The 27,972-nt window shown below is 38.1% G+C and overlaps 1 protein-coding gene across 6 annotated transcripts in view; it reads right to left on the bottom strand.

Moving 5' to 3' along the window:
* Positions 1–27,972, bottom strand: part of LCLAT1 (lysocardiolipin acyltransferase 1) — a 120,308-nt gene that overhangs the window by 74,771 nt on the left and 17,565 nt on the right. For 5 of the 6 annotated variants that reach the window (XM_075042486.1, XM_075042487.1, XM_075042485.1 and 2 more), the window contains 2 exons: positions 5,479–5,647; positions 1,868–2,066 (listed from right to left, as the gene is read on the bottom strand). In XM_075042486.1, the coding sequence (XP_074898587.1) occupies positions 1,868–2,066; positions 5,479–5,643 (364 nt within the window). In that variant the 5' untranslated portion in view covers positions 5,644–5,647. Of the gene's footprint in view, positions 1–1,867; positions 2,067–5,478; positions 5,648–10,719; positions 10,741–27,972 lie in introns of those variants that run through there. The other variant, XM_075042488.1, reaches the window with a different exon arrangement.

Below are 27,972 nucleotides of genomic sequence, written 5' to 3'. Positions count from 1 at the left end.
GCCACCCAAAACACAGGCTGACTGAACATAGAGACACTATTTCTAAGGCCTCTTTTCAGATATACTACGGTAGAATAAATTTTCAGCTTCTATGATTTTAGACTATCAAATTATGGCTTGAGTAAAGGGCATAGTTTAGCTGGATTCCTCTCCTGTGACTAATAACATTAGCAGTCTACTAAAAAATAAGCTAAAATTCACAATGTTGCAATCGAAGTACTCAAAGCCCATATATTGTGGAGGGTGCTTAGGCATCTGACATATAAATAGTGGTTTATAACACTGTAGACCCAGGCAACCAATCTACTGCCAGAAATTGTTGTCCTGCAACACAAACAACAGGAATAAATGACTGCCTGTGCCACCTCTACCATCACAGCCCACAAAGTGGGGTATGAGCCCAGAATTTCATTAGTGGCTTAAGCTACTCTGTCAGACTATGAACAAAGACAGCATCATGGTCTGCTAACACTGACCTGCTACGGCTCCACTTACCTGAGCCTACTCATTAAATCTATTAGATGTGCTCAGTTTATGCACTGAACTCAGAACTGGAAGGTGGGGGTGGAAATCAACATCTAAACAACTCCTGACACCCTTTCAGTAACCAAATTTTGCCAAGCATAACATAGCATCCAAGCTCCTGGAGCTACCTTCCCATTTATGTATGCATTAACAAGCATACATACAAATGTTTTGTTACAAACAAAACCAAACAAAACCCACAAAACCCACAAAAAGCTACTTTTGAAGAGATAAACCTATGAATCTTCCAGACTATACTCCTGATTATCTTCCATCATTGTTTTAAAAAGTTGCATTTGCAGCTGATTCCAAGATTTCAAAACATCTCTGCTGTATTATGAAGATAAAACATTTATCTAAATACATATTTTCTCATTTCCTGTAATGTTAAAAGAGATGTCTTTTGTCAAGTAAAATTGACCTTCATGTTTGACTGTTATGGAAAAAGTATGTTACCTAGTTGAAGTTCTTACTTAAGAGGACTAAAGGCCCAGCAAGTGAATGCAATAACAGTGCAACAATATGAGAGTTCCTCTGTATGGAATCCAGCCAAAATTATCTGTTCAGATAAATGGCCTGACAAAAGGGAACCATAAATAAGGTTACTCTTTCGACATCATAAAGTTGACGCATATCCTGCCCTAACTAGTTTGGTATAAAACAGCAAATAAATCTAAGAGATAAATAAAACACAGAGATGCTTTTATTTCAGATAAGTCTGCCTATTTATTCAGAAACCATTTGTGCCACAATTTTTGGCCTATCTGAAATGATTTCTCTGAGTATGTGCAACTCAGATCTGTTTCCAGACTACATCACTATAAATACTGATTATTTTATAACCTGTACAGCTTTTGTGTAACCAAGTTCAGTTTAAAACTACAGCTATTAAAAGGAAGTATCAACTTTGCAATTGCCTACAGGGCTTTTTTTTTTTTTTGTAATCTTCTCAATGGTATAAATTGGATAATGAAGAAGCTTTACGAGAGCGTTTGTGATGTGCAGTGAAATAGCACCAAACCCAAAGTGTTGAAAGAGACTTTGAAAAGACTTTTTTCACAATTTTGAAGAAAGCCTTCAGTATATAAAGCAGAAATATTTTCACCTATAAGCAACAGCAGCACATGTAGTATCTTTAAAAAGAAATGCTTAAGCATGTAGACCAGGTGTCCTCTGGGAGATTTATGGTTTAATTGCTCAGTATGCCTATTATTTTACACAAGTTTTTTTTTAAAAAAATACTGAAACAGAATTTAAACCTAGGGCATTTAACAGGGTATGAACAGTGCCAGGCAAAATTTAAACACGTTTTCCTTTTGAATTAAAGGGTTTAGTCACCTACCAAATCCCGGAATGCTTTTGAGACTGGATTTGAGACAGATTTTTTCAAGTCTGAGGTAGCTGTATCGCAGCAGGCAGTTCCACAGGAACATCCAGTCCATTCGTGTGCGATGGTTCATGATAATGACACTCCTTTCTCCAGGAACAAACCCGTCACCAGTGACAATCACCTTGGCACCAAACACCATTTCCAGCAAGGCCTAGAAATAATATCTCAATATTATGGCTTTACTCCCAAAAGAAAAGCACCAGCCCATTAGCAATAAAAATTACATCATTTTACTTATTCACTCACATTATCACTGGTAAGCAGACTTCTGACTGTTTTCTAATAAAGCAGCCAGCTTTTCCACAGTAACACTCAGCTGTTTAATGGAAGAGGAAACAACAATTAAATAGCACTTCTTAAAAAGCACTCTTTTACAATCAATGTCCAACATTAAACTTGCTTTTCCCTAGTTTTCCCAGAATACTATCACGTAGGAATAAAAGGGAATCAGTATGGATTCTAACTTGGTAGGTAATCTAAGGAGAGACTGGCTGCACAAATAATCTATTGCTCAGTATTGTCAGGGCTGGGAAGGCATCAGAAGCTGCCTTGCTTTCTGCTTGGGTCCAAATGGTCAACATGTTTGCGCTTAACTTCCACCTGCAAGAATGGCTAGAACCTGATGGCAGAAAGAGCAGCTGAGAGAGAGAAATCCCAAACAAGCCGGAACACAGTACAGGGAAGTCGACCTAAGTCTGTCCAGCTCTACAGTGCTATCTTGAAGCTTGAGCCTCCACCCCGCAATTAGCAGAAAGCATCAACCACCAAGCACCGGTACACAGATCATCTACGAAATGCCATCCCAAAGCATGGAATAAGCCTCAAACGTGGAAGGACACAAACAAGGAGCTGGGCAAGCAGCTTTCTCGATTTTGCCTAAACAGCCAGTGATGCTAGAAGTTCACATATAAAACATGATTCTTGCTCTACCTGCTACATGTGGCTCTGACGGGTCAAGATATAAATCACAGGTCAGTGGTTTATCAGAAGGAAAAAGCAGACAAGAGCTACAGGCCAAGTTTAAGAGGGCCTGGTTTCATAACCTGGACAGCTGGACCATAACCGTATAACTAGACTAGTTGTATACAATATCAGAGCCCAACAGCATGCTCTAGCCATGTTCACGCCACATGCAAATTGCCTACTGGAAATGGTTTCTGACCCACGTCCATTCCCAAATCATGCAGGGAAGTGTATGGAAGAGTGCTGCTTGGTTACAGCAAAAGACCAGGACCAGGTAAATAATTCAAACATACAGATGGCTGAATGCTAGCGCCTTGCAACCTTTTAATAGCTAGAGGAAACACAGTGGAAAGGTACAAAATCCCAGGGAACAGGAGGCAGACAACAGATACTACCTCAAGGAATGACTTGAGGCCCTAAGGTCAGGGCCACTGGCAGGACACTGTCCAACCCAGTTAGCACAGAAAAAGAAACCACCGAAACATAACTGGACTTCTATAGGAATAAACTTAACATTGGGCCTTAACATAAAAGAAGCACTTCAAATTACCTCCTTACCTTCTCTTCCCCATTCCTCCTCCAGAAAAATACAGAAAAAGAGCAAAGTCTGAGGATTTAAACAGAGCTCTAGGAAGTAAAACAACTTTCTGTTCTGTTCATATTTCTGGCACCTCTGTGCCACAGAACCTCAAAGAACACAAATTCCTCAGTTTAAGTCACCTGTAAAACTGGAATGACATTCTCACAACCACAAATGGCTTGAGATCTCAGAATGAAAAGCACTGTATGTGCCAAATATTAATACTATTAATAAACTCAGCTCACTATAATTCTGGCAGAGGTGTTGCTATCAAGAGTAACTATGGACACTTCAAAAGCAGAGCAGGTGGTATAGCTCAAAATGGTAAACAGTTATCTTCTTTTCAGAAAAGAGAGAAGCAGCCTCTTTTTGATAGTTTAATAAGAATCTTATTACATATTTAACATCTAGTTAAACATAATAATGAACAGATGTTCTGTTCTACGTACCTTAATGCTAGTATAAGCCAAACTAAGCTGAAACAGTTAAGACCAACCTCACCGCCCCATCCTGCTGACTCTGCTAGAAAGGAAATAATATGTGGCAGAGGAGTGAGGAAGGTGGAAGTTTCTTACATTACAGAGGTCAGGGGCAGAGCTTCCCCGTTGGGAGCCCAATTGGTCCAACATTAGGTTATTGTTTGGAGACACAAACCAAAGTACCTGCTTCTCCTGACTAAGAATGCAGTAAGCATAAGGACAGAAAACTAATGCTGACAAGGTCTCAGCCTCAAAAGTTTGGGTGCAAAATGTTTTTGAGACCCTTTTCCTGAACCTAAGTCTCCAAGATTCTTACAAGACAGAATCCTTTTCACAAAAACATTCAAATTATTTTGGTTTAGGTCCAGTGTGGGCTGAAATCATACTTCTAGACTGCAAAAGTTGTCACAAACTAGGTGTAATAATTCAGAATTATAAAGCCCAGGCAACTAATCAAATAAAAAAACAGTATTTGATTTTTGGAAGTTTGCAATTTTAGAAAAACTGGGAGACAAACAGAGAAAGGGTCGATTTTGTGACACTAGCAGTACTCAGCTAAATTTCATCATGACAAAAAATAACAATACCTCTATTCCCTTTACTGGTAATTATTTTTTCCCCTCCTAATTTCATCACATTTAGTAATGATGAAAAGGACAAAAGTTTTAGAACATGAAACAGTTCACACCCCTTTAAAACACACAAGATAAACAGAGAAAGCAGAAACTATTTGATATGTAATAAAGATAAATCTTCCTTTATGCCACAAGATACTCCTTCTGCACACCAATATAGTGTTTTACTTCAGAAAAAGTTAAACAAATCTTTAAAGGCCGAGAGGAACAAAGTCCCTTGGTTTTTAGAGAATGGATGAGGAGCAGAACCCATTCATACCATCTTTGCTCTGGAACAATTCAGGGAAGAGCTTTGTTATTGATTTCCAGACTCCTATAGCTCTAAAGGTGATGCATTATAAGTGAGGAAGACTTCATTTCTAGGGGAAGTTCTCTTTCACCTGAAATAATTTATCTCTAATTCAACTACAAGGACTAAATTCTAAGAGGATTAAGTAAGAGAACAGTGAAGGTCAGCAACAATGTACCAGACAGTGAATAATTTTCCTAATTAGATAGTTGGAACACAGTCGAAAGGAAGAGTTTGTAAGACAACTCATTTAGGAAGTTTGTAATTTAAAAAAATCTGCCTGCTTATAGTGCTTCACCTACTCTTCTCTGATCAGCATCTAACTAACACTAGATGGAGATGTCACAAAAAGGCCTTTTCGAGAGTACAACTAAGACATGGCATTAGCTTACATATAAAATAAACTGTGGAAGAAGAAGGGGACTATAGACAAGCACACGATCAACAACACTGAGCTAAAACCTAAGTCTCCACAGATACTAAGTGTGTTAAGGCCTGTTTTGACAAAAGCATAAAAAACTTTAAAAAAAACAAAATAAAATAAAAAGCATTAGTCAGCAAACTAAATCATGGTATTACAAACAGTTGCCCAGAACTTGGCTCAAACTGCAACTTACCACTGGGAGTGTGAGCCAAGTGGCCACAACACAATCGGTGATCCAGCGATACCAGGCCGGTGAGATAAACATCAAAGGTAGAAAAGGACCGAGCATGAATATACTTCCAAAAAAACTTCCCAAGAATAGTGCAAGTACAAAGTATATCCCTTTCCATGACACCATGGCTCTGAAAAAGAAAGTTGGCATTATGTTAGAGAGAGAAACTGGAAGTAATTACATAACTCTTCAAGTCCGTAAGTCCAATCTGAGGTAATAATCACACCCCCCCCCTCTTTTTTTTCCATGGCTAACAGCACATGATGAAAGTAAATGCAACCAAAATATTCTACCTCACAAGCAGCAGTAAGAGAATGACTTTATAAACACAATGTTTTGTATGGAACATTGGGATATTAAAGAAGCCATAAAAGTATCAGCAACATCATAATTTCCTCCACTACCATATGTAGTTTCACACTAAAATCTTCTGCAAGCTATTTTTATTATCCAAAGGTACAAACGAGCTATATAAGAGAACACCTGTTATAGTAAACTTTTCAGCCATCATCTTTGTCACTGGCAAAGTACTAATGTTAGCATTCTCTGAAGACAGGGAACTTCGCTTTTCGATTTCTCCATTTTGTTTCTTCTTGCTAAACACAGTGTTGCAGAATCTCATCTTCCCCACCTAACAAGGGTCTACATGTGACCTCCTTCAGAAACCACTCAAACCTTGCGGGACCAGACAGCCATGTCGAGCACCAGTTCCCTTTTCATCACAACAGGGCAGGGAAGCAACAGCTAAAACCTCCCGACTCACCCTGGCTTAGTGAATTTGTGACTTTGAAGTTTGCTGTACTTCAACTGTCCTTTTCAGTTATTTTCCAACCTATTCCACCAAAAAGCCAATAGCCTTTGGTTTTTAAGACAGTAGTCTAGACTTGAAATATTTCAGTGTCTGTGCTATCAGCTAGACTCCCTTATTATAAATTGAAATGTACAGTGCATGGTGCTTCTTAATGCATTATGGCAGCAATCCTCCAAGCATTTGTAATAGCTACAAGCTTTCACAATTTAGCGACTACTACCAGCTATGACAAAGCAAATGTGGAAATATCAATTCTCTAAATTAGGGCCTAAAAATAGACTGTTTGCATCTATTTAGGACTCAAACAATTGTTTATAAAATCAAAGGTTAAGCAGAAGTCACTTTTCAGTCACTTTACTGAATTCCTTTTTTGACAGGCTATTTTAGAAATTACAAGAGCTCAGATAGACAGTACTTCAGGACAAGAAAAACAGGAAGCTGGTGTTTTTAATTTTAAAATGAGCAATGGAAAAATAATCCATTAAGCCTTGTGTACTGTAACATACATGATTTATCTCAAGCATGTTTTGTGCAATGTCCATAGCAATAATGTTTGCACAGCAAAGTATTCCAAAGTCAAGAAATGGCAGTGCTAGCATTGCTAGCACATGAATTTGCTTCTGCTCCTCCATGTTGACAAATAACAAGGACATAGCTCTATTTTGGATACTTTTCTGTTTAAACAATTTCGTAAACTGTACATATTTGGAGGAAGGCCAAGAGAAGAGGCCATGCAAATTTGTTAATGAAAGAAGGATATAGGAAGCTGTATTTAGCCCAACTTCTGCACCATAGCAAAAAAAAAAAAGTAACACTAAATACAACTGTTTGCTGATAGCTATTATGTCGTGGTTTAACCCCAGCCAGCAACTAAGCACCATGCAGCCGCGTACTCACTCTATCCCAGCTGAAACCAGGACAGCATATCAGGAAGATTTTAACACAATAACATTTGAATTCAAACAAATACACATTATTTACATCCTCGAGTATAAAGTCCTCTCTTTCCTGCCAAAATCAGGAACTAAATAACCAGCTGTCCACATATGTACACACTAAGTAGGATCAATTTTGACATATCAATGGATCCTTGAAGAGCACTGCACTGAAGAAACAATGCTTCAACTGCCACCTTCTATTTGTTACTGCAAACCTGCGTGGGGAAAGTCCAAAATAAAGGTAGCAGAGGACAAAAGAAAAAAAAAAACAGAGAAGGACAGAAACAATAGAAAGGGAAAAAAAAAAATCATTAATTGCAGCAGGACTAGAAGAAAAGGCCTTCTTCTGACATATCAAGATTTGAGACCTACTACAAAAGGCAGCAGAGTGGATTAAAATTCAATGTGCTTGACCTAATAAAACATTTTTTAGGAATACACACAGGGAAACAACAAGAAAGATCTATGGGCAGCTTTCAAACAGGTAAAACCCACTGGCAGACACAGAACACAAGTTTGTTTAGCTTCAGCCAGCCACTCCGGTCCTCTGCGAGGCTGCTCAGAGCCACCAGTCGTTGAGTCAGACGCAATGACATCCTCCAGACAGACACCCTGGCTCCAAGCAGCTGCGGGACAACACAGAGGCACACGTTCCAGTTCCAAATATTTGACTTCTACACACAGGTAACCACAGAGTTAATGAGACAAGACATCGTTCTGTCATCCTCCTAAACTCTTAGGAAAGCAGTGTAGGTCACTTATGTACAGGCTGAGCTTTTCACAGTTTACACTGCTCCCTCTCTCTTAATTATAGCACAGAGCCAAAATATTTAATAAAAATAATAATGAAAATTTTTTTTCTGTATTTTATGTGAAATATCATCTTGTAAAATTCTTTTTTTTTTTAATGAAGGTATCTGAGCTGTGGAAAAGAGCTGAGGAAGTTCTGAAGTTTCTCTTCTTCAACCTGCACCCCATTACAGTATGTACATGTATGTTACACTGCATTCCACTAGATTAAACACTGCAGTGTTTATTTCTAGACACGAAAGATACCATGTATGTTTTTAATCCATGTCATTTAGCTCTTCCAGCCATATTTTTGAAGTATGATACATACCATATTTTACTTATTGCTTATATATAATACATTACATATCTTTACACATATACACATGCATTTATCTAGAATAATGGACAGACTTTGTCTCTGAATTACCCCCACCACAATAAAGCAGATACCATGCAAACAGGTGTGAGAATAGAAAAACAACTCCCTCTTAATGAATTTGAGCAAAACTGCAAAATGAGAAGCCTGTGATAACATGAAGAACTTACAGCAGAGAGTAACCATCCAGCTGGCCTTCTGAGAACAGTGCTCAGCAAGCTCATTTTAGTAACAAGGTGAAATTGTTAACACACTCAACCCATTTGTTTTCATTTGTGGGTTGATGTGGTAGAGTTACTGCCCAGACAATAGGTTACATGATTTAAAATGCATCTGCCTATGCATGTCAGTTGAGAAACATTTACATATACTCTCATTTTAGCCAACAGTCAAGGATGGGTATTCGTCACACAGGCTGCTGGGCGGGTTGGGGGCCAAGAGCACATGCCCTGGGCTAGTCAGCAAAAGCGTTGCTCTGCGTGTGTTTAGAGCACGGAGGGCAGAGAGGAGGCTGAAGCCCCAGCCTGGATTTGGCACCCTGGCCAGCCCAGCTGCCCTGCTGAAGCTGTGTGCCCTCTCCAACTCAAGCGGTGCCACAGGGAGCCAGCTCCAGCACCTCCTCGGCTAGGAGTACAGGGCACAAGTTTGCTAATTGCACAGAGCCAGCTCTGGTCAGACAAAATAATTAGTCATAACTTTGTGTCCTGCTCAAGCTTCAGTACAGTTTGGGAATCGCCCGTCTCTGAAGCAGTACAGTCGTGTTCACGCAGTGCTGTGACTTGCCTAACAAACCCTCTTTTGCCCGTCTTTGCTCAGCTCCGTATCCTCAGCTCTTTCCCTTCCAACAGCGACCCCTCTTCCAGCCCCACATCCCACATCTCCCACCCCGATGCAGCCGTACCTCTCCCACAAACACCCCATTCACCCCCCCCCACACACACACCTTCGCAATACCAGCTTGTTTGGGCGGGTGCAGAGCAGCACGCGCCAAGCGTCCACACACCCTCCTGAAAAGAAAAGCCGTAACGCTGAGGACTGACTGCAGGGTTGGCGTGCCAGGCTCTGCACGCTCGTGTCAACTCGTGTTGGCGCTACAAGGGCTGCTGTACCCAGTTTGCCATTGTGCCAGTCGCCTGAGGAATTCCCAGACACCTACTACCAAAGACAACAGGGAATTGACTCTATTATCACCCTTTTGCAACTCTCAGCCCCTTAAACACCTTGCTTAGAAACAAAGGTATCTTTACAGATACGTCGGCCACCCCAAATCTAACACATGCATTCAACAAGTGAAGCAACAGCTACAAACCAATGCAAAATATAGGCCTGCAGCTTCAAAACGTGATTAAAAACCAACTATCTAATCTCAAAGGGAAAGGAGTACTTAATGAGGACCTGTAAAATGATCTAAAACAAAGAAAATTTGAGCTGACTCATGTCAGAGACACCCAAGAAATGAATTAAAGGATTCAACAGGAAGTCTGAATAACAGAACCCAAACATTTTCAAAGTACAGAAGTATTCCTTTACTGCAGCTGACAACTCTCTCTTCCTAAAGCAGCAACCATTGTCAGCACTGGATTTAGCATGTATTATGGCCTTTATGCATCTTAAAGCCACTTTCCATTTGCTGTGTGGGAAGACAGTCAAAATTATTTTAAGATTCAGGCTGAAAGCTGCAAACAGTGAGAAAGACAGCACCATCATACTGGGCTTGTAGTTCTTCATCTATTTTGTGGCAGAACTCCAAGTTATTGAGGTACTGTACTTCACATGTTCTCGTTGCCATAGCAGAAGGAAAACATGCTCTGTCTCCAGGTAACGGGAAACAGTAATTCTTAAAATACAATTTTTGTTTTAGATTTCAGTTAATTTTAAAAATTCTTGGCTACAATGGGACAAATTACTTTCCAAACAGTTGCATTTTTATAAACTTCATCTTTATTAGAATATTTGCTTGAAATTATTTCAATATTCTATGCAAAGTGTTTGCATAGTAACATAAAGCAGCGACACCTTCCTGTGATCAGATTTCAGCTTGTTTTGCTTATCATCTGCATGCTTTTATTCAAGGTACAGCTGGAATGACAGACAAACTACAGCTTGTTATGGTGATGATTTCAAAAGGTTTTAAACAGCCTGTTCTCTACAACAAAACTGGTTTTTCTTCACAACTACTTCTATGGCTTATAAGTAGGCAAAGCATGCAAAATAAGTTTATCTGGTAAGAAACTAAAAAGTTCTAAAATTAAAGGTCTAGAAGTTTCACAGTAGTCAAGACTCACCACACGCTTCACGTTTCCTTAACAGTTCCTGGCTAATTCAAAGTTCTTGTACAAACAGGTTAATTCGTCTTCCAGGTTCAACGTAAAACAAGATTTAACCTAGAGTATGGAATTAAGCAATACTCCCTGACAAACAGTGCCAGCCGTCTGGTAACTAGAGAAATTTTTAAGCACTTAGTACTATGCAGTCAGCACATCAGGTTTTATTACACTACTGAAAAAATAAAGAAATGCTCTTTAGTGTCAATAAAACAACACTGTATTATTACTGGTCAGTATGTTTCCGTTCAATCAGCACAGGCAATAAAACCATTCATTAGTCTTCAAGAACTGAATGGGGAATACTAGGCATGGGGTTTAATTCTTCTTTCAGTCAATTACCAGTGGAAAAGGTAAACGTTATCTTCCATTAAAATCATGCAGAAACTCATACAGACAGTGAATGATGCCCTTTCTCTAACAGTTCTGCAAAGAAAGCCAGCAGTTAACTGCAGACTGACTTAATTTAGTTCTGCATTTCCTCTAAGCACAGCAAATGAAAGAGGTGAGCTGGAAATTCCGGCTCCCATATTCAATTTTGCATTCTGAAACATAATTTCCAAGTCAGAAGATGCAATTTTCACAACAAAATTTAAAACCTTTCATCTCAGTGAACTGGACTTCAAGGAGATGGGCAAGAGGGGAGCAAAGATTGCCAACTTCCCAGGTGTCCATTAAACAAGCCATCAAACAACTGACCCAGACTTTTACCTGTTCACTAGATTTTAAGGTTACTAAACAAAATCAGCTAGACAGGAGAGCAGGCAGCTGGACAATTCTTCCCAGCTTACAAGGCAAACAACACAGAGGTGTCTGCAACCACCAAGAAGGTGGCCAAGTGACAAAACATCAGCCAGGCAAAGTTTCAGTGGAAATGACACATTCTAGCAGAACATTTCAAGTCCAACAAATCACCAGGCTTTTCTGTTTGCGCATTTTATGGGGGTTTTTCCCATAAAAACATTTCAAAGGAAATTTTTACCAATTCTTGCACTCAGAGCAAGAAACTAGTTTCTATTTAGCACTGTATTTTTAAAAGAAAATTGCTTACAGCAAGCTTTTGTAGACTGACTCAATTGTATTTCCAGATCTACAACTTACCCCATCTCTTTGATCATATAACTTCTCACTTGTGCCTCAGTTAAAAATACTGCAGAAATAGCAGAGGTTATATGGGAAGCAATGACAGGACGAAGCTGAATTATTAATTGCACAAATACCCACTCTAATCAGTAGCCCACACAATACAGGCAAGAAGCTCCATCAGTCTCCACAGACCTCTTTACGAACAACATTTTATTTCTGATCCTTCTCTTGGGCACTTCAGTATTTTAAGGAACATACAGATATGGCACTGATCACTATCACATAAAAAACAAGTTAAGAAACAGACACTTGACCATTAAAACTACTTCCCTTTTATTCAGTTCTTGCATTTAAGAGATTTAACACATGTATGGTAAAACAATATAGGATAGGGCAATAGAAGATAATTATCATCACAAACCACATCCCTGAACCTCTCTAACAGTATATCAGCTTCTAGCTTACACATGCACAAAATAAAAAGTACAATACTTAATGAGTAATTTCCGTAAATATTACCAATAAAATGATTATTACTCCATCTTACAATTTATTATATCTTCTATTTGCCAAGACTTAATCTATTATAATTCAATAAAAAATTTAATAGAATATTTAATTTGCTTTTCCAAGTAATTGTGTCTTTCCAAATGCAAAAAAGCTGGCTGAGATTCTTTGCAGTACAGCCTTTAGATACTGTAAGCAGGTAATTCAGTCAGGGTACGGACATCAAATCAGTCTGATGCTTTTTCACTCTTGTTTACCTGTACTCTTTCCACTATTGCTCCAGACAACTATTAGACCAATAAAGCTTGAATAAGAGCATGAGTTAAGGTATTTAAAATCATTTGTAAGAGAGTATCAAGCAACAGCTACAGCTGCTTCCTGAAAAAAAAAAAAAAAAAAAAAAAAAGAGTAGCTTGCTTTTATTCCTTACTATATTCAGAAAATCTAGATGAATTGACAAATTTGAGCTGCTGTAGGAAGAACTGCATCAGAGTTTTTTCCACCAAAAGCTACCTCAGTTTTTTATTATGCATATTGCACAGACACAAATAATTTTTAATTACTTCTTCATGCCTTTCCATCTATATAGTTGTTCTCTATACTATCCTTCAAGTTACTGTGGCCCCACAAGCCTGTATTAAACAACAACCAATACAAAAGGAGTGCCCTGGCTGACAGTTCATCAAAAATACGTTTGGCAGATGAAGAACAGCTGTTGTACTTCCCCCTATCCCCTTCATACCATCTTTAAATAAAACAACAACAAAAAAAATCAACCATAACCTTGCAATAAACATGGAGTAGTGGTCAGTTCCAGAGTTTTATTAGGTATATTACGTAAAACCTGCAGGTCAGCTCTAAGCCCAGTCTACTTTACAAAAAAGCTACTTGTGGTCAACAGCTAGCAAATCTAAGTCCTCGGTTTTAAAAGTCTACAACAGACCGAAAAGCTGATCAACTTTGATAGACAACAAATCCAAGTGAAAATTATGAAAACCAGATAAAACATTCCACTTTGTAATTGGAGATGCTACAAACCAATAAATCAAATTTTTTTTCCCCTACATAAGAGCACCCCAACACTTGGCAGGGAGGGGTGGCATTTATAATTTTGGAAGTACCCGTTTCACAATAAAATCCTCAGCTGGGGAACAGAAATCAAGGACTCCATGCTGAAGAAGTTACTCAAAGACAAAACTAGTAAGACTGTTCACTGGAATATCTTAAAATCTCTGCCACTGTGTTGAACCAAAATCACTCCCTGAGAACAGTAAAAGCTCTTCAAATTATTGATATGCACTGCAACAGATCCTGAATGAACCATTTTAAAAAATGGTGAATTTCCACGGTTCTAAAAATTTTGCTGTGTTCACCATTTCCAAGATAAACTCTTTCCTCAGCCGACTTGCTGAACAGTAACTCACAACTCCCTTCTGTGTAAGGATACACCCATGAAACTTTTAATGGCTTTTCTACCCTCATCAAGACAGAATTTTCTCATCAGGTTAACAACCCAAAAGAAATACAGGAGACACGTATGAACAAAATTCAAACAGCCTGTTCAACAAGCTATGAAAACCACCGACCATCAGTAAGACAGTAACAGCACGACAGAAAACTTATGCTAACTCATATTATTCTGAAGAGTGCAATTATGAAAATAAAAAGAGGGGACGTAAAAGCAGACTTTCAGAGGCCTTAAGCAAGGTACCCAGCTTGGAGAAACTTTCAGTGAGAACTTTGTATTTGTGACCATACTTTACAAAAACCTCTCTCGGTTTCAGAACAGAATATATTAACCCAAAGAATTCCACCTTTTCCAGTCACAACATATGCTACAAATGAATTTGATTGTAATATTGCAGTGTAGATTTTTTTTTTAACCAAAGCAGCTTTTTTTTCTTAAATATCTTTTATACTACGACAGCCATCACATGTAAAACAATGGCAATTGCTAAACTACTTTATTCCTTTTCTTAGTAGCACATTACATGCTGTAAAACTTCAGCAGGTCCGATGCTAAAAATCCCACCAGCAAACTTACTGAAGCCAGTGAGTCTCCACCTAGAATCAATTGCAAGATCAGATTATGGATTTTATCTACTCTCAGCATTGTTACAGGGCTGAAAAGAAAAACTGGAGATTTATCTTCATTTTCCTACCACATAAGTCATTCTGGCTAAACAGTACTTGTATGAGAGACAGAAAACAGTGCCCACAAACAAATTTATGTCACTTTTTTTTTTTAATAATAAGGATAATTGTTATTGTCAGTTGCATATCTCTGCCAAACCTTTGAGTCTGTGCAACTATGTCAGGCTTTTTATAATATATTTCCAAGACAAATATCAAAGAAAAAAAACTATTTGCAAATAACATTAAAAATGTTCTAGCCATTTGATTGGAAAATTCCATACTTCAGAGAACCTGAAATTTTGCCGGGCTGCCTTTGTATCAGGAATACACAGCACTTTGAAGTATACTTGCACATCAGCAAATATCCCACGTTTCCAACAACTTTAAAAGCCACAAAAATTGTAGTTTTCTAGTGAGTTATGCTTACAGGCTGGCTGCTTTTCAAGGTAAGCATAGTAGAAACAATAGATCAGTTACCTGGCAGGCTTTGAAACAAAAGAGGAAAAATGCAGTAGTTCTGCCGAAAATTTACAAATGTTTCATTCCCACTAGAAGCAGCAGAAACAGTTTATTTGCATTTGTTCCATTTTTTGACATGAAATCCTGTTCTCAACCTGTTATGTTTTGGTGAAGATGGAACACCCAAAGCGATATAGCCGAAAATCACACATTGCCAAACTATTGTCCCACTACTAACTAATAATATTTCTGCTTCAAGACCTTACAGTAAGAGATGAAGTTCTGCTGTGCTTTTAAGAGCCTTCTAGAAAACAGTCTTCAAATCTCATTTGCACAGCTCACCAGCAGGATCAGTCAACAGCATAACTGGATATTTCTAAGATTACATTACAAACCAGTGTTAAGAACCGTAGCTTTAACCTCATCTTCAGCTCTGTAATTCTTTCTTTCCACCAGCTACAAAGGGAAGCTTCTCTTCTGACAGAACTCCAAAGGGATGTCCTCAGGGCTTCAAGTCTATCCAGGTCTTCAAAGCCATTTCTAACAGAGCGCTGCATTTCACAGCGTAAACACTTCCTTCACGCATCTGCATGGTGCTGTGCGTGGATGCAAGCCTTGCCTGGGAAGACACACAGCCGAGTTAGACGGATCTGTACCTGAGCTAATAAAGCTCCGTGTCTCAGCAGGGATTCTCAGCCCATGCACAGTGGCAGGCTGATGCAGATACGTTGCTTCTGGTTCCAGGGCTACTGAATCTGATTCTATAAAACACACAACATTTTTCTTCAAACTTTAAGTGTTCTCAAAGCCAGAAAATGTTTTACCAATATAGTATAATAAAGCAACTCATGTTTCTTGTTAAAGCTTAATGGCTTTGGTCCCTCAAACACATAGGAAGATATGAGTGACCTTGGATTCTTATAAAGTGTTTTGCATTTAGATGCAAAGGACCCAGTGCTACTGACAAATGAGTAACAAAATGTTTTGCATGAACATTTAGCAAGGTTGTTTTATCCTATAACAAATTACCAGTATAGAAAGCTAAATAAAGTGATTCAATGCTGAAGCAACCAGGGAAGTTATCTGCCAGTGCTTACGCAATACTTTACTAAGCTGCCAGAAGACAAATGGAAAAAAGCAACATCTAACACTAAGATTTTTTAGCTTTTTAGCTTTGGTATTATGTAAAATAGTAGCTCGTTTGAAACAGAATCTCAGTTTCTAATAAAGTTTGCCAGAACCAAAAGGAGCTTATAAAAAAGAATTAGAAGTGGTTTAATAGGTCTTTTATTTCCCATCACAAAGACCAAGTCAATGTAACAGTAAGAATGAGTTTCAAGTCAGCTGCAAATACATTTGGCAGTTGCAGATTCATTAGACAGACATGCTGTGGCAGAAACATAGATGCTAGCCAATCCAAGAATAAAGTGTCCATGAAATAATTACAGAACAGCAAATGACCTAGTCGGGGAAATAACCCATTATAGCTATTCAGGGACTACTAGATTTTACACATGTGAGCAATGCTCTAGCTTAACAAGAGTTATTAGGAAAAAAAGGGGAGAAATGAATGAAAGCCTCACAAGAGTTATAGAGAAAGAGCCCCCCAACACACGCTTGGGGCACTGTTACAGACCAACTGACCACTTCCAGTCTCCGACTCAGTACCGCTCATGTTGCTACAAAAGTGCCCTAGAAACTGCAAAGTGATAGGGGAAAGGAACAAAAAGACAGATCAACTTTTTAAAAACTGTGATCACTGAAGTAAAAAATTGTTTGGATAGTTAAGGAAACTATGCTGCTCACACATGGGGGATGAGAGGCCAGAAGATAAAGAATACCCTGACCTAGACCAAAACTATCATGTGGAAGATAAAGGAGACAGGTGACAAGGTAGACACAGTCTAGAGAAGGTTATTTATTGGTATCCCCTCTCCCCCTTAAAAGAAATAATAATAAAAGAGGAATCTAAGAGGAAATGCAATGACTCAATCTTTGCACTAGATAAATCATATCCAAAAAAGGAAGATATTATCCAGATGTGGCTGTGCAGACCATGCTACCAGAAATATCTAAATCAGGAATCTTCTCATACCAGTTTCTATAGTCATGGAACATGTTTAATATCAGCTGTATCTAGACTTTTCTTTAGGCCAGACAGATTTAGAGTTAATGATCTAACAATTCATTATAAGGATTCTTTTTCCTTCCTTTTTTTTTTTCTTCCTACTCTTGCTACAAGAATTTCTCTTCTAAGAAGATCTAGCATTCTCTCAGTTATTTCCAAGTGGGAACACACCCTGGCATATGTTTCCCCTTTTAGCAAGTGCCCTGACCTTTCAGGAAAATGGTTATACGAAAACACAGAATTCCTGGAAAGAATCCGCTATTTCTGATTAGCATACTAGGATCACAGAAACTGAAGCTAGAAGAGCTTATCTTCAAGCTGTAAAATATGCTCATTAAAAAGTGAAGTACCTGGGCAACTGGCTAAGGATATATATGAGAAAGCATGTATATCTTTCCAGCTGCATTTACAGAAGAATTCCCAAATGCAATTACAGCTCTTGAAATGCCTTTAATGAGCTCATTGCAATGGGCACTGTGGAGGTGATATTTTTATTGGGGAAATTAATAATCATGGACTTGTCAAAAACAGATGCTTATGACATTCTACTTCCCTCTCTTCCTCATCAGTTTGAGGCTTCTCCCTGTGTCTTACGAAAGTAAACAGTGCTGAAACTCTCAGTGCTCCCAAATAACCAGAGGACAGTATATCTTTACATACTGGGACACTCTGCATTCAAACAATACAGCCCCAAGAAAATTAATCCACTTCTGGCATGCCTGCAAGGCATGCTGAAGTTAAGAAAAAACATCACAAGCACAGCTACAAAGTCAAACACAGAAGCGCCAGCATTAAAAGTAACAGCACTGACTATGAAATATTTGTATGTCCCAGAGCTAAGTGACGTTTTTCATCCGAGCATGGAGCAGACAACTATCTTATCCTATATTGAGATGTTCAGCTCAAATATTTTTGTTGCCAGCATGACCATCAAGCAAACAGCTTGATAAACAAGAGCAAGAGTAGCGATGGCAAATGATGCAACACAAAGATCGAAGACCTGATACTACACAGTTATCACTTGGAGTCTATTAAAGCTATTAATTTATGCCAATGTAAGTATATACTAATAAAAGCATGGAAACTATGTAGAGAAACTATAGTTACAAGACCTTCATCAAACAAAGGACAGTAAAATTGTTCCAACTCTTTACTAAAATGTTATGAATTCATTAACTGGCAGTTGGGTCAACTTGCCATCTTTCCCAGAGGCACAAAACCAAGACGACATGCAGGGATGCTGCTTTCCAAGCTCATGGGCAGAATGAGCAGTACGTGAATTTCTATTCTAGTGGAGACACCTACTTGAGAAACACTCGCTCCTATATATCTTAACTCATACTGAGCAGGGTCTTAAACCTAATTCTCCACAATGGCACTAAAATAAGAGCCCCAGTGACAAGCAAGGCAAGGGTCATGCCCTTCAGAGTTCTAACTTCTCTCCTCAGCAGGACCACCTTGAGCAACGACTGAGGGAATAACACCTCTGAAAAAGTTAAACAGTGATTGTTAAGTTAAAAACTCTTAATTTTGACTTTCACAGGGGAACATATGCTGACGCTTCCACTCTTAACACTAAACATGATTTCTTGTATGTACTTTGATCTGAATTTATGCAAGAGCACTGTCTTCCCATGAGGGCAGCTCTTAATATGTAGATGGCCTTAAAAGCTCTCCACAGAAATGCAGAGAATTATAGTGGTTTATTTAAAGATTAAGAACACATTTTTCATAGTTTAAACAGAATATAAATCTTTGCAACTTCTACTATGGTATCTACAAGTGTGCTGTGAGAAAAATCCCAGGCTGTTACAGTATCAGTTATATACTTGGATTAACACAAATGACTTAGATGAAGCCCATAATTTCTCAAGGCTAAAATATAAAATTTTTAATTTTACATAAAGTTGCTTAATACTCAAAACTCTCTTCTCATACAAATTATTTTCACCTGCTCCTGCTGTTGTCACAGATTAAGAGCCAGAGAGAGAGGACAGAAAGAACCAAAACAACACAGCAGTGGGAATAAAGGAACCTACTATGTCAAAGGGAAAGCCTAGAGCTATTGGAAAGCCCTGCATTACAGCTAAACTAGGCAAAACAACATGCCTTCTAATGAAGACAATTTGAAGCCAGTTACAACCCAGAAGGGTTAATGTACTGACGCAGGCATATATGAGCCTGAGTTTTCCATCACCCATCTTTCCCAAGAACCCTTGCCTAACTCACTGAAGGAGGGGTAAAGCTGGTTGTAAAAAAGTTTTCAAAAGTGCAGCAAGGAGAAAATTTGAAAACAACTTGAGGAAACATGGATTCCTGCTAAGCACAGTGTTTTCAACAACAGCTAAGATTTATGATATTGAAAATTTTTTTCCAACATAGATACAAGCTACAACAACATGTGTTTCCTTTCCAATTCAGCCACAGCTGAACATTTTATTGAAACATTACAGTAAGAAAAGAAGCTTTCACAACTTTTAAAAGATCTCTTCTTTTGGGATCAAACAGATCTATCATTAAAGTAAAGCTGGTAAGAGGAATCAGTCATTGGACTAAGTGGTGTCAAGGATTGCTGAGCAATTAAATCTGATAACTGATTTTGATATATTGATGAGAACGTCAGAACAGAGTATTCATAAAAATATACTGAAGACAAATGTTCATGAAACTACTCTTTTAAGTCTTCACTTTCCCTCTGCCCTGGATTTGAATATATCAAGAAATGTAAACAACTTTCTACATCATTATTTAGGAAAGTTTTATGGGCAATGCATACAGTAATTCCGTTTTTAATAAAGATATTACTACTCATACTTACTATTCAATCAAATTTCTTTCAATTTGATTGTTTGGGTTTTTTTGCTACAGAGAATAGGGAACAAGAGGAAAAAAAAAAAAGAATGACACCTTTGTTAGTTTCTGTTGTAAAAGGCAAGTCAGCAATAGTCACCAAAGCCAGCGTTTTTAGATCCTCCCCCATCTTCACCAGTTTAATCATATGACAAATTAACAGTCTTTCCAAAGAGTACACTGAAATAATGTAGCCATATAAATTCTGTTTGGAAGCAGCTGGCTGGTCAAATAGTACATGCATAGCCCTGCACTAGTCCCAGCATGTGCTGCTCTTTCACATATTCTCATTAGGCAAACAATGTGCAGGTAAAGCTGCAGCTGGTGCTTTGAAAGGAGTACCGTTAGGGGATAAAAACAAAAAATTCAAAGTATCAAGGTTTTATTATGGAACAACCCACTTTATAAATAAATTTCTAACAACATCAGATTAATCTTCCCATTGATTTCCTTGCAGAAAGCAAAACACTTTTTGTAGACATACTACAGTACTTACAATCAAATAATCTTTATTATTTACATAAGCCATTTTTAAAGCCTCTCCTTGTAAATGACATCTGATTCCAGTATTTGGTTTTATTTTATCCTTTTGTTGTTGTTGTTAATTAAACTTTGCTCCATAGAAACATCAGCAATTACGCTTGGCAAAATGGGGTAAGAAGTTCACACAAAGCTCGCTCACTGCACAAGCAGTGATGAGAGGATTTGTTAAATATGCATTTTTCTCACCTTAAAGGTATCTCACTGGAACAGCCTGAACACAAGAAGTAAAAGTAATAGTCTCTTGGCAGCACATATAAGCTACCATTATTGTGATGAAACATTAAACCACAAGCAGCTTCCAGAGCAAGACATGCTTATGTAAAAGGAGCAGGTTTCTTTACATGTTTTAGCTTAAATAGATACTGAAGTCAAAAGAATTGAAGTAATTTTAAGAATTGCCTTCTAAGTCAGCTTTCACCTCTTTGGTGAGTATATTACCATAACATTACTGTGTTTCTGGAGTAAGGGTTTGGTGGTTTAGTTTTTTCGAACATTTGAGAGAAAAGATTAAATTGAAAAGAAAATAGCTGCCTTCTGCTTCGTACCAGCAAAGTAGTACAGACTTTTTAAAATCCTGGATCAAAACTACCTTATGCAATTTTGAATTTGCCAAGCCTAGTACCAATCTGTCAAAGAAGGATTTCCTTCATTTCATTTTGGGCATTTACATAAGCACCTTAAGTCGGGTCACAGGAATTATTTCCCCTCATTCCCCATCCCATCTCACTCCATTCAGTAAGCTGATCCTATAATCTAATTTCACAAAAGAAAATTCCACTTTCTTTTCCTATGAAGCAGCAAATACACACACACACCCCTTATTTCCATGGAGGCTTGATCTACAGGGCGTTAATATTTTAGAACCAAGTAAAATTTGCACTCACAGTAGGAAAAGCTAAAGAGACACTTAACCTCAGGGACGCCTCACTCTCCTCACATATTTGTGACATTAGAACCCTCCAAATGCAAATTACTATGCAGGCAATATTTTTTCAAGTTTTTCTTCTGAGAAAAGGGAGGGAAAGAAGGTGGTACAGGATGCCCTGGAAGAGTTTCCTGTTATGAATAAAGGTTTTCCTACGAGAACATGCAACTATTGCTGTACACCCACACAGCTTGGAGCTTTGAACAGAGTTTCAGCCAATAATGAAGTTTAGCCCTTTCAAGCTGTTTTAGAGATCAGTTCAAGACCCAGGTTATCAGACTCACTAACATTTACATATGAAATGGATAAGAAGTGACAATGGAAATTGCCTTTTTTTTCTTCACATACAAGAAGTGACTAAACATGCACAGAGTCATAACAAACTTCAGTGATGAAAATACTGTTTGCAAAATGAAATGCTTCTGCAAAATAGCTCCCTCTTCAGTTTTCTTTCAGTTTGCTCCTGCTGACTTAAAACATACTAAAGAATATTCTTCCATCAATGCCACCAGAAGAAATCTGGAAAACCTGTGTTAGATTCAAACTGTATTTTAATTGTTATGGGCTTGTCCTCCTCAAAATTTAAAGCCAGATTTAAAGAAGATACCATTAGATCATTTAATCAAATGTTTATGGAAGGCTATTCAATTCAGTTCACTTAACCAACAATAATTTTTCTAGAACAACCTCCCAAAATGTTGCCCTGTTTGAAAATACCAGCATGTGGATATCTAACATCTCCCACTATTATGCTATTGACCCATATTTTGGTTTAATTTTATTTTATTTTCATAAAGATAATTGCAAGCTAACTGTGAAATTTCAGTCTTCATTTAGATAAACTGGACAAACATAATGATATATCATGAACAGCTAAGTAAAACACATTACAAACACTACTGAATTTGATCAACCAAACTTATTCTCCATATAATGATATGTATTCAAAGGCCATCCTAGACCATGTGCACACTGGGCAAGCATCGTTATGACCACTAAAATTTTCCCTTAGCCAGTTCTATTTTCAAAAGAAGTTACAAATTTAAAAGAGTAAACTACAGATGATAAAACACACATCAGACAGATTCCCTACTTGCTATGCTGTGAGGTTAACCTGCTACCCTGTAATAGTCTCAAAGATGTAATCTATTACTAATGCCGTAAGTACCCAACCGCCTGCCCCATACACACTCTTTATATACATAATACATTAGTAATAGCCTACCAGTCCTTAATAATGGACTATTTAATACAGCCATTAAATTGGTAACATTTTAAGTGTCACTTTGATTCCAAAAATTTTCTTCCTTTTGTCATGACAACTATATTCACTGGATAATTTTTCTCCCAGCTCAGGAACAGTCACACTTGTCTTCAGTCAAATTATTCATAATTCAGAAGAGTAAACAGCAACCAAGCTGGAAAATTTAGTTTGCCTAGTTTATCAAGGGACTTTCTGAGGATGCATCCAATTTGCAAGAACTTGGCCTTTCAACAAATACTTATAGGTATTTGCACATTCAGAGACAAGAACACAAAAACAGAATTGTAAAAATCAAACACAGCAGCAAGTTTTTGTTCAGGGTTCCTATCCGGTTGAACAAACAACTAAATAGCATCTATCAGTACTTAGATGTACTGATATGTCAAAACAAGCATAAAATTTACACTTTACATGGGGAAATGCATAAATATGCCTAAATCGAAAGTGAGCTGCAATACATCTACCTATTCCTAGATGGAAAACTCCCTTCATTTTAGAAAGGGGAACTAAGCCAGCATTGCCACAGGCAAGGAAATTGCCACTTTCTCTCAGTATTTGCAAGTTCCTATGACATAACAGCTGTAAGTTAATGCAGGGAAGACTCCTCTAGTTATATTGGGGTGGTGGGGGGGTAGTTTTATTTTTTATTATTATTTAACTTTAATCTTATTTTGGATTTCAGTTTGCAGTTTGTTCTTAAGTTTTCTTTTCAAGTATCCCAAACTTGTTTCAGATGTATTAATTTATCCAACTAGAAGAAATTATGCTACTAGTGATATCAAAAGAGCCTAGCTAAGAAGTCAGCTTAATTTCATTACAAAATAAGCTCCTTTTTCTTAAAGGATGAAGAAGTTTAGCCATGAAATTTTCAACATTAGGAGGAATGCACCGCTTATGAGCAGGACAGGTAAGTATGTTTCTAAGTAAAGAGTAAGCAACATTCTTCATTCAAGGCTCTCCATTTGGTTGCTTATAAGTTTAAAGAAAGGAAACAGCTAGTTACAGAAAAAGTAGTATGTGTTCATGTAAATCAAAGATACTACCAATGTGTGGATCAAAACTGAATTAACCTCTGCACACAATTTTACTTCTAGTATCTAAGCTTTATTTTCCAACAATTTAATCATTTAGAATTTAAATCATTTCATGTTTCACTAGGGAGATCACATGCTTTTTCGAAAGACTCAAGTCTTGTAAATAATACGGTTTATCTGAACCCTGGAAGGGGGTGGGGAGAGGAGGGGAAAAGAGGACAGGCCTTAATTCACTGCGAGAAGCATTCAGATAGTTTGGTGATCAGATCATACAAACCTTTATGGAATAAGATATTCCAAGAAATGCTGCCAAGATCTTCAAGGGTTTACAATGCTTCAGATGCACTGAATTGTTATACTAAACTTTAATTGCACCAGAAGAACATATTATTGTGGATATTTCTACAAAAGAAGTAAGCCTTATCTTATAGGTACTAGAAGAACCCTGAGAGTCTTGAATTTTTTCCTTTGTAAGAAAAACTGTATTGTAGAGCTTTAAGCATGTCCAAGAGTTTAGTCAGACTAGATGTATTCACAGTGAATAAAGTGTTTATGGATTCCATAGAACTTGTTTTATGAGTGGCAATGACTACAGGTTAGTGAAGGACTCTTGCATTCTATCAACCTTTTACATCTCTCTCACTCGACATTTCTGCTTCTCCAATAAAAAGAAATTAGTCATGCAAGTTTTCAATCCAGAAAAGAGCTACCCTTACCACTGTGGAAGGCGCTAGGTAGCATTTCAGGGAATGAGTTCTAGAGAAGTCTATATCCAGCAGGAAGAGTGTACATCAACATGAACTGAAAACTGCAAGTCAGAAGCTATGAAACCAAAACAAATTCTTTCATTGACCTTCTGCCAATACAAGACCTTTGCAAACATCAACAGACATCTGCTAAAACAGAACATCCTACTTCCCACCACCTCTTTCCTCACACAATACACCTCTGATTAATATCCGTTTTCTTTGGAAGTGCATTCCTTGCTTCCTGTCTTTGCGCATGGGCTGTAAAGAGAAACTAGAGAAAAGAGAGCATCTGTCCCTATGGAGAATAGACTGCAATGTCTAAGCACTCAGAAGACACAGAGTAACTTCAGCACTGAACACACACCTTTGCAAAACTCACATCACATTGGGCAGGAAAAAGCTACCTACTCATCTTAAAAAAAAACAACACCCAAACTATGGACTTTAAAAGGAATCAAGAAGGAAATGAGTCATGGAGAAAAATTCAGGGAAATTTCACATGAAATGGAAACCCATAAGCAATTTCATAAAATTTTCCATGCTCAGTCACCCCCCCTGCCCTTTCTTTTTTCTTTCCCAGAGGCTTGATGGAAGAGGAGAGGCCTCAAAATACTTTTATTTATCCTGCTATTAGAGGTAGAACAAAACAGAGAATAGACCACAGTATGCTCTGATGCCCTGAAGATTTGTCTGTTGCATCTTTTTATTCATCAAATTAAAAAAAAAAAAAGTGTATTGTATCGAGAAATGGCAACTACAAGCATTCAAAAACTATGAATCAGATAGCTAAAAAACCCAAACACATTAAATAACCATTCCACTTCCAGTTTTCAGACATGCTGTCAGGACATGAATAGTTTCTTTCTTGTCCTACGTCAAATGGGCAGGTGGAAAATTCCCAAGCACGTTCTTCTCATGGCCATGTTCTCACTCAGCTGGAAAGCAAATGTGTCAAGGTCTCAATAATGTCATTTGTATTTATGCCTTAGTTCCCTCCCTGACACTCTGAGCCAGCCTTCTACCTTTGCTCCTGCACTAGAGAAACCAAAAACTTGGGATTGTTCAGACACAGAAGGGGAAAAAAGATCCCTATAGATGAAGGGAGGTCCTCAACACCCCTACTATCAATTGGCTTTACTTAAGCAAATCATCCTCTTTCCTCTGTAAATATCTTAAGTCATCACCTAATTAAAGAAAGAAAAGCAAGCTGCTTTGCTGTTCCAGGTCAACAAACTTTTTTATGGAGACCACAATAGTTTGGAGAAGAGAGGGAAACACCGGCTGGAAGCTCTAAAGGCCACTGATCTTCCTAGCTTCTCAGAAGACTGAGGCACAGTGCTTTGCTTGATACATTTACCTGTTCCACACACTTACAACCATTACAGCTTCTAAACAGCACTCAGATTCAGTCCTGATTCTGAACAGGGCTCAAGAAAAGGCTGTCTCAAGAAAAGTTTACCACAAATAAAGTCTGCAGGGTAATTTGTTTGAATGAATTCAGAAAAAGAAAAATTGAGTCCTCATGCAAAACATTTGTTTCCAGGAGGCTCACAAAGGGATTCAGCTACTGAAATGACATTGTGTTAGTCTCCAGAACAAGTGTGGTTTTCCAGGAGTCTTCCAACAAGACATTGCCTGGACTCGATGAATCAAATTTTCTAGCTTTTGCACTCTCCAAAATAAAAAAACCCCAGAAGCTATATTAGCAATCAAAATAGAAGCAGAAGCACAGGAACTGAGAAGCTCTTTTCTTACACAGACATGGTCCTCAGATTCCAGACTATGTCTCAGTTTGGGTGACTGTTCCCTTAGGTTTGGGAATTCCAGTCTGACAGTCATTGACCTGGAAATACTTCATAAATACTTGCCCTCTGAAGAACGGTCATAATTAGGATCCTCAAAATACCTCTTACAGAGGTCACAAGTCCCACCATGGCTCACACAGGTGGAAATGGTTTCAGGGAATCAATTATTAGCTCTCTGAATGTGTCATGGCACAGTTCATTCACAGTAATTGCACTATACAGCTTAATTGTGTAGATCTGACAGATCAAAAGGCAGCAATCTCACAGAGTTTGAAAACATAAACCCAGGCAGCAGAACTTCCTCCAGTAAATCCACTGATGAAGAAATTGTTCTTTCCTATCACACATATGAACATGATTAAGTTCAATGACTTGTTGATGTAAAACACCTTTGGGGAAAAAAAAATTCTCTTTAAACTCTCACAATAGTGAATTCATTGTAACCCCAAGAATTTCAACTAAAATAAGAATGACCTGTAGAAAACAGCAGCACATGTGACTCAAGACAGACAAGCTGCAGCCAGCCACCAGCATTCAGCGAGTCAAAGAACCAACCTTGTGAACTCCATTAATGGTTGCAACACACATCTGGTATAGAAGAAACCCAAACAGCTACTCTGCAGCTGCAGATAACATCCTGATTATTTCTCAAAAAAACTGCTTCATGTCCCTCTTGCTGTCATTCAGTCTTAGTTGTTAATCCTGCTTCTCCACAGTGGTCTTTGGTCCTTCAGTTGTATTACCTCATTCTGCCAGCACAGCCTTGGTTTCTAATCCCACCTCCGGTCTGCTTAACACTGATACCTCCATCTCACTGCCTACCTTACCCCCTCACCCTACTTACTACTTCTAATCATGTCACTGAAGCTGGAGGAGGAACAAGCACACATGGATCAGAGAGCCTCTAGCCTAGGATCACTCTCTCTAGAGCTTGTATCCCCTGGTTTTCCAGTTCTTCATAACAGTATTTCACTCCAGTCTGTCCTAAACTACAGAGTCTATCCACTCATGCCCCAGTTAAGATTCCTTACTATGAAGTAAAAGAAGAGCAACTAGCATCAACCCAATCAATACTCCAGAAACAAGAATAACAGCTGAGCATCATCAAGGACCTAGCAGTTGCAATAGAATTTCTCACAACCTTAACAGATGAGGAATAAACCCTTAAGAGTCAGATTAAAAGTTACCCTTTACAGTAGTTGTTCTCTAGCATTTTCATCATGGCATCTACTCTGAATTAGATCAGAGGCTGAAAAAGGCAGGTTTATTTTGTGGATTCTTTGGGAAGTTTTGTTATTATTCTGGGAGAGGGAAGGAGAGGAACATTTACAAAAAAACTGGCAAGAAGTGGCAACACCCACTTTTCCTTTGTTATTTTGGCCCCCATTGCTGATATTTTTGGATTTTCATTCTGGAAAAAAGAGAAAGATGAGGAATTGTCTGAAGGAGTGTTTGCTGGGCTGCTTGCCTTCAGAAAATTGGAAAATTGCCCAGGCTGAAGAAAGAAAGGATTCTATAAACTCAGATCTGACTTGTGTTTAACAGAACATTTATGCAGAATGAATATTTACAGTGTCTTGACCTAAGAGACTTTGTTACCCTGTATGCTGTTGAAGAAAGAAATGACCAGTAGAAAAAACACAGAAATTGCCAAACTGAATCAGCAGTAGTCCACCCAGTCGCCCTGTCTGACAGTGTCTTGAACCATATACTTCATAAGAAGGTGCA

The sequence above is a fragment of the Buteo buteo genome, chromosome 12, assembly GCF_964188355.1.
Source record: "Buteo buteo chromosome 12, bButBut1.hap1.1, whole genome shotgun sequence".
In the NCBI taxonomy this organism is placed as follows: Eukaryota; Metazoa; Chordata; class Aves; order Accipitriformes; family Accipitridae; genus Buteo; species Buteo buteo.
The sequence above is the reverse complement of the archived record's forward strand: the minus strand, read 5'-3'. Positions and strand labels throughout refer to the sequence as shown.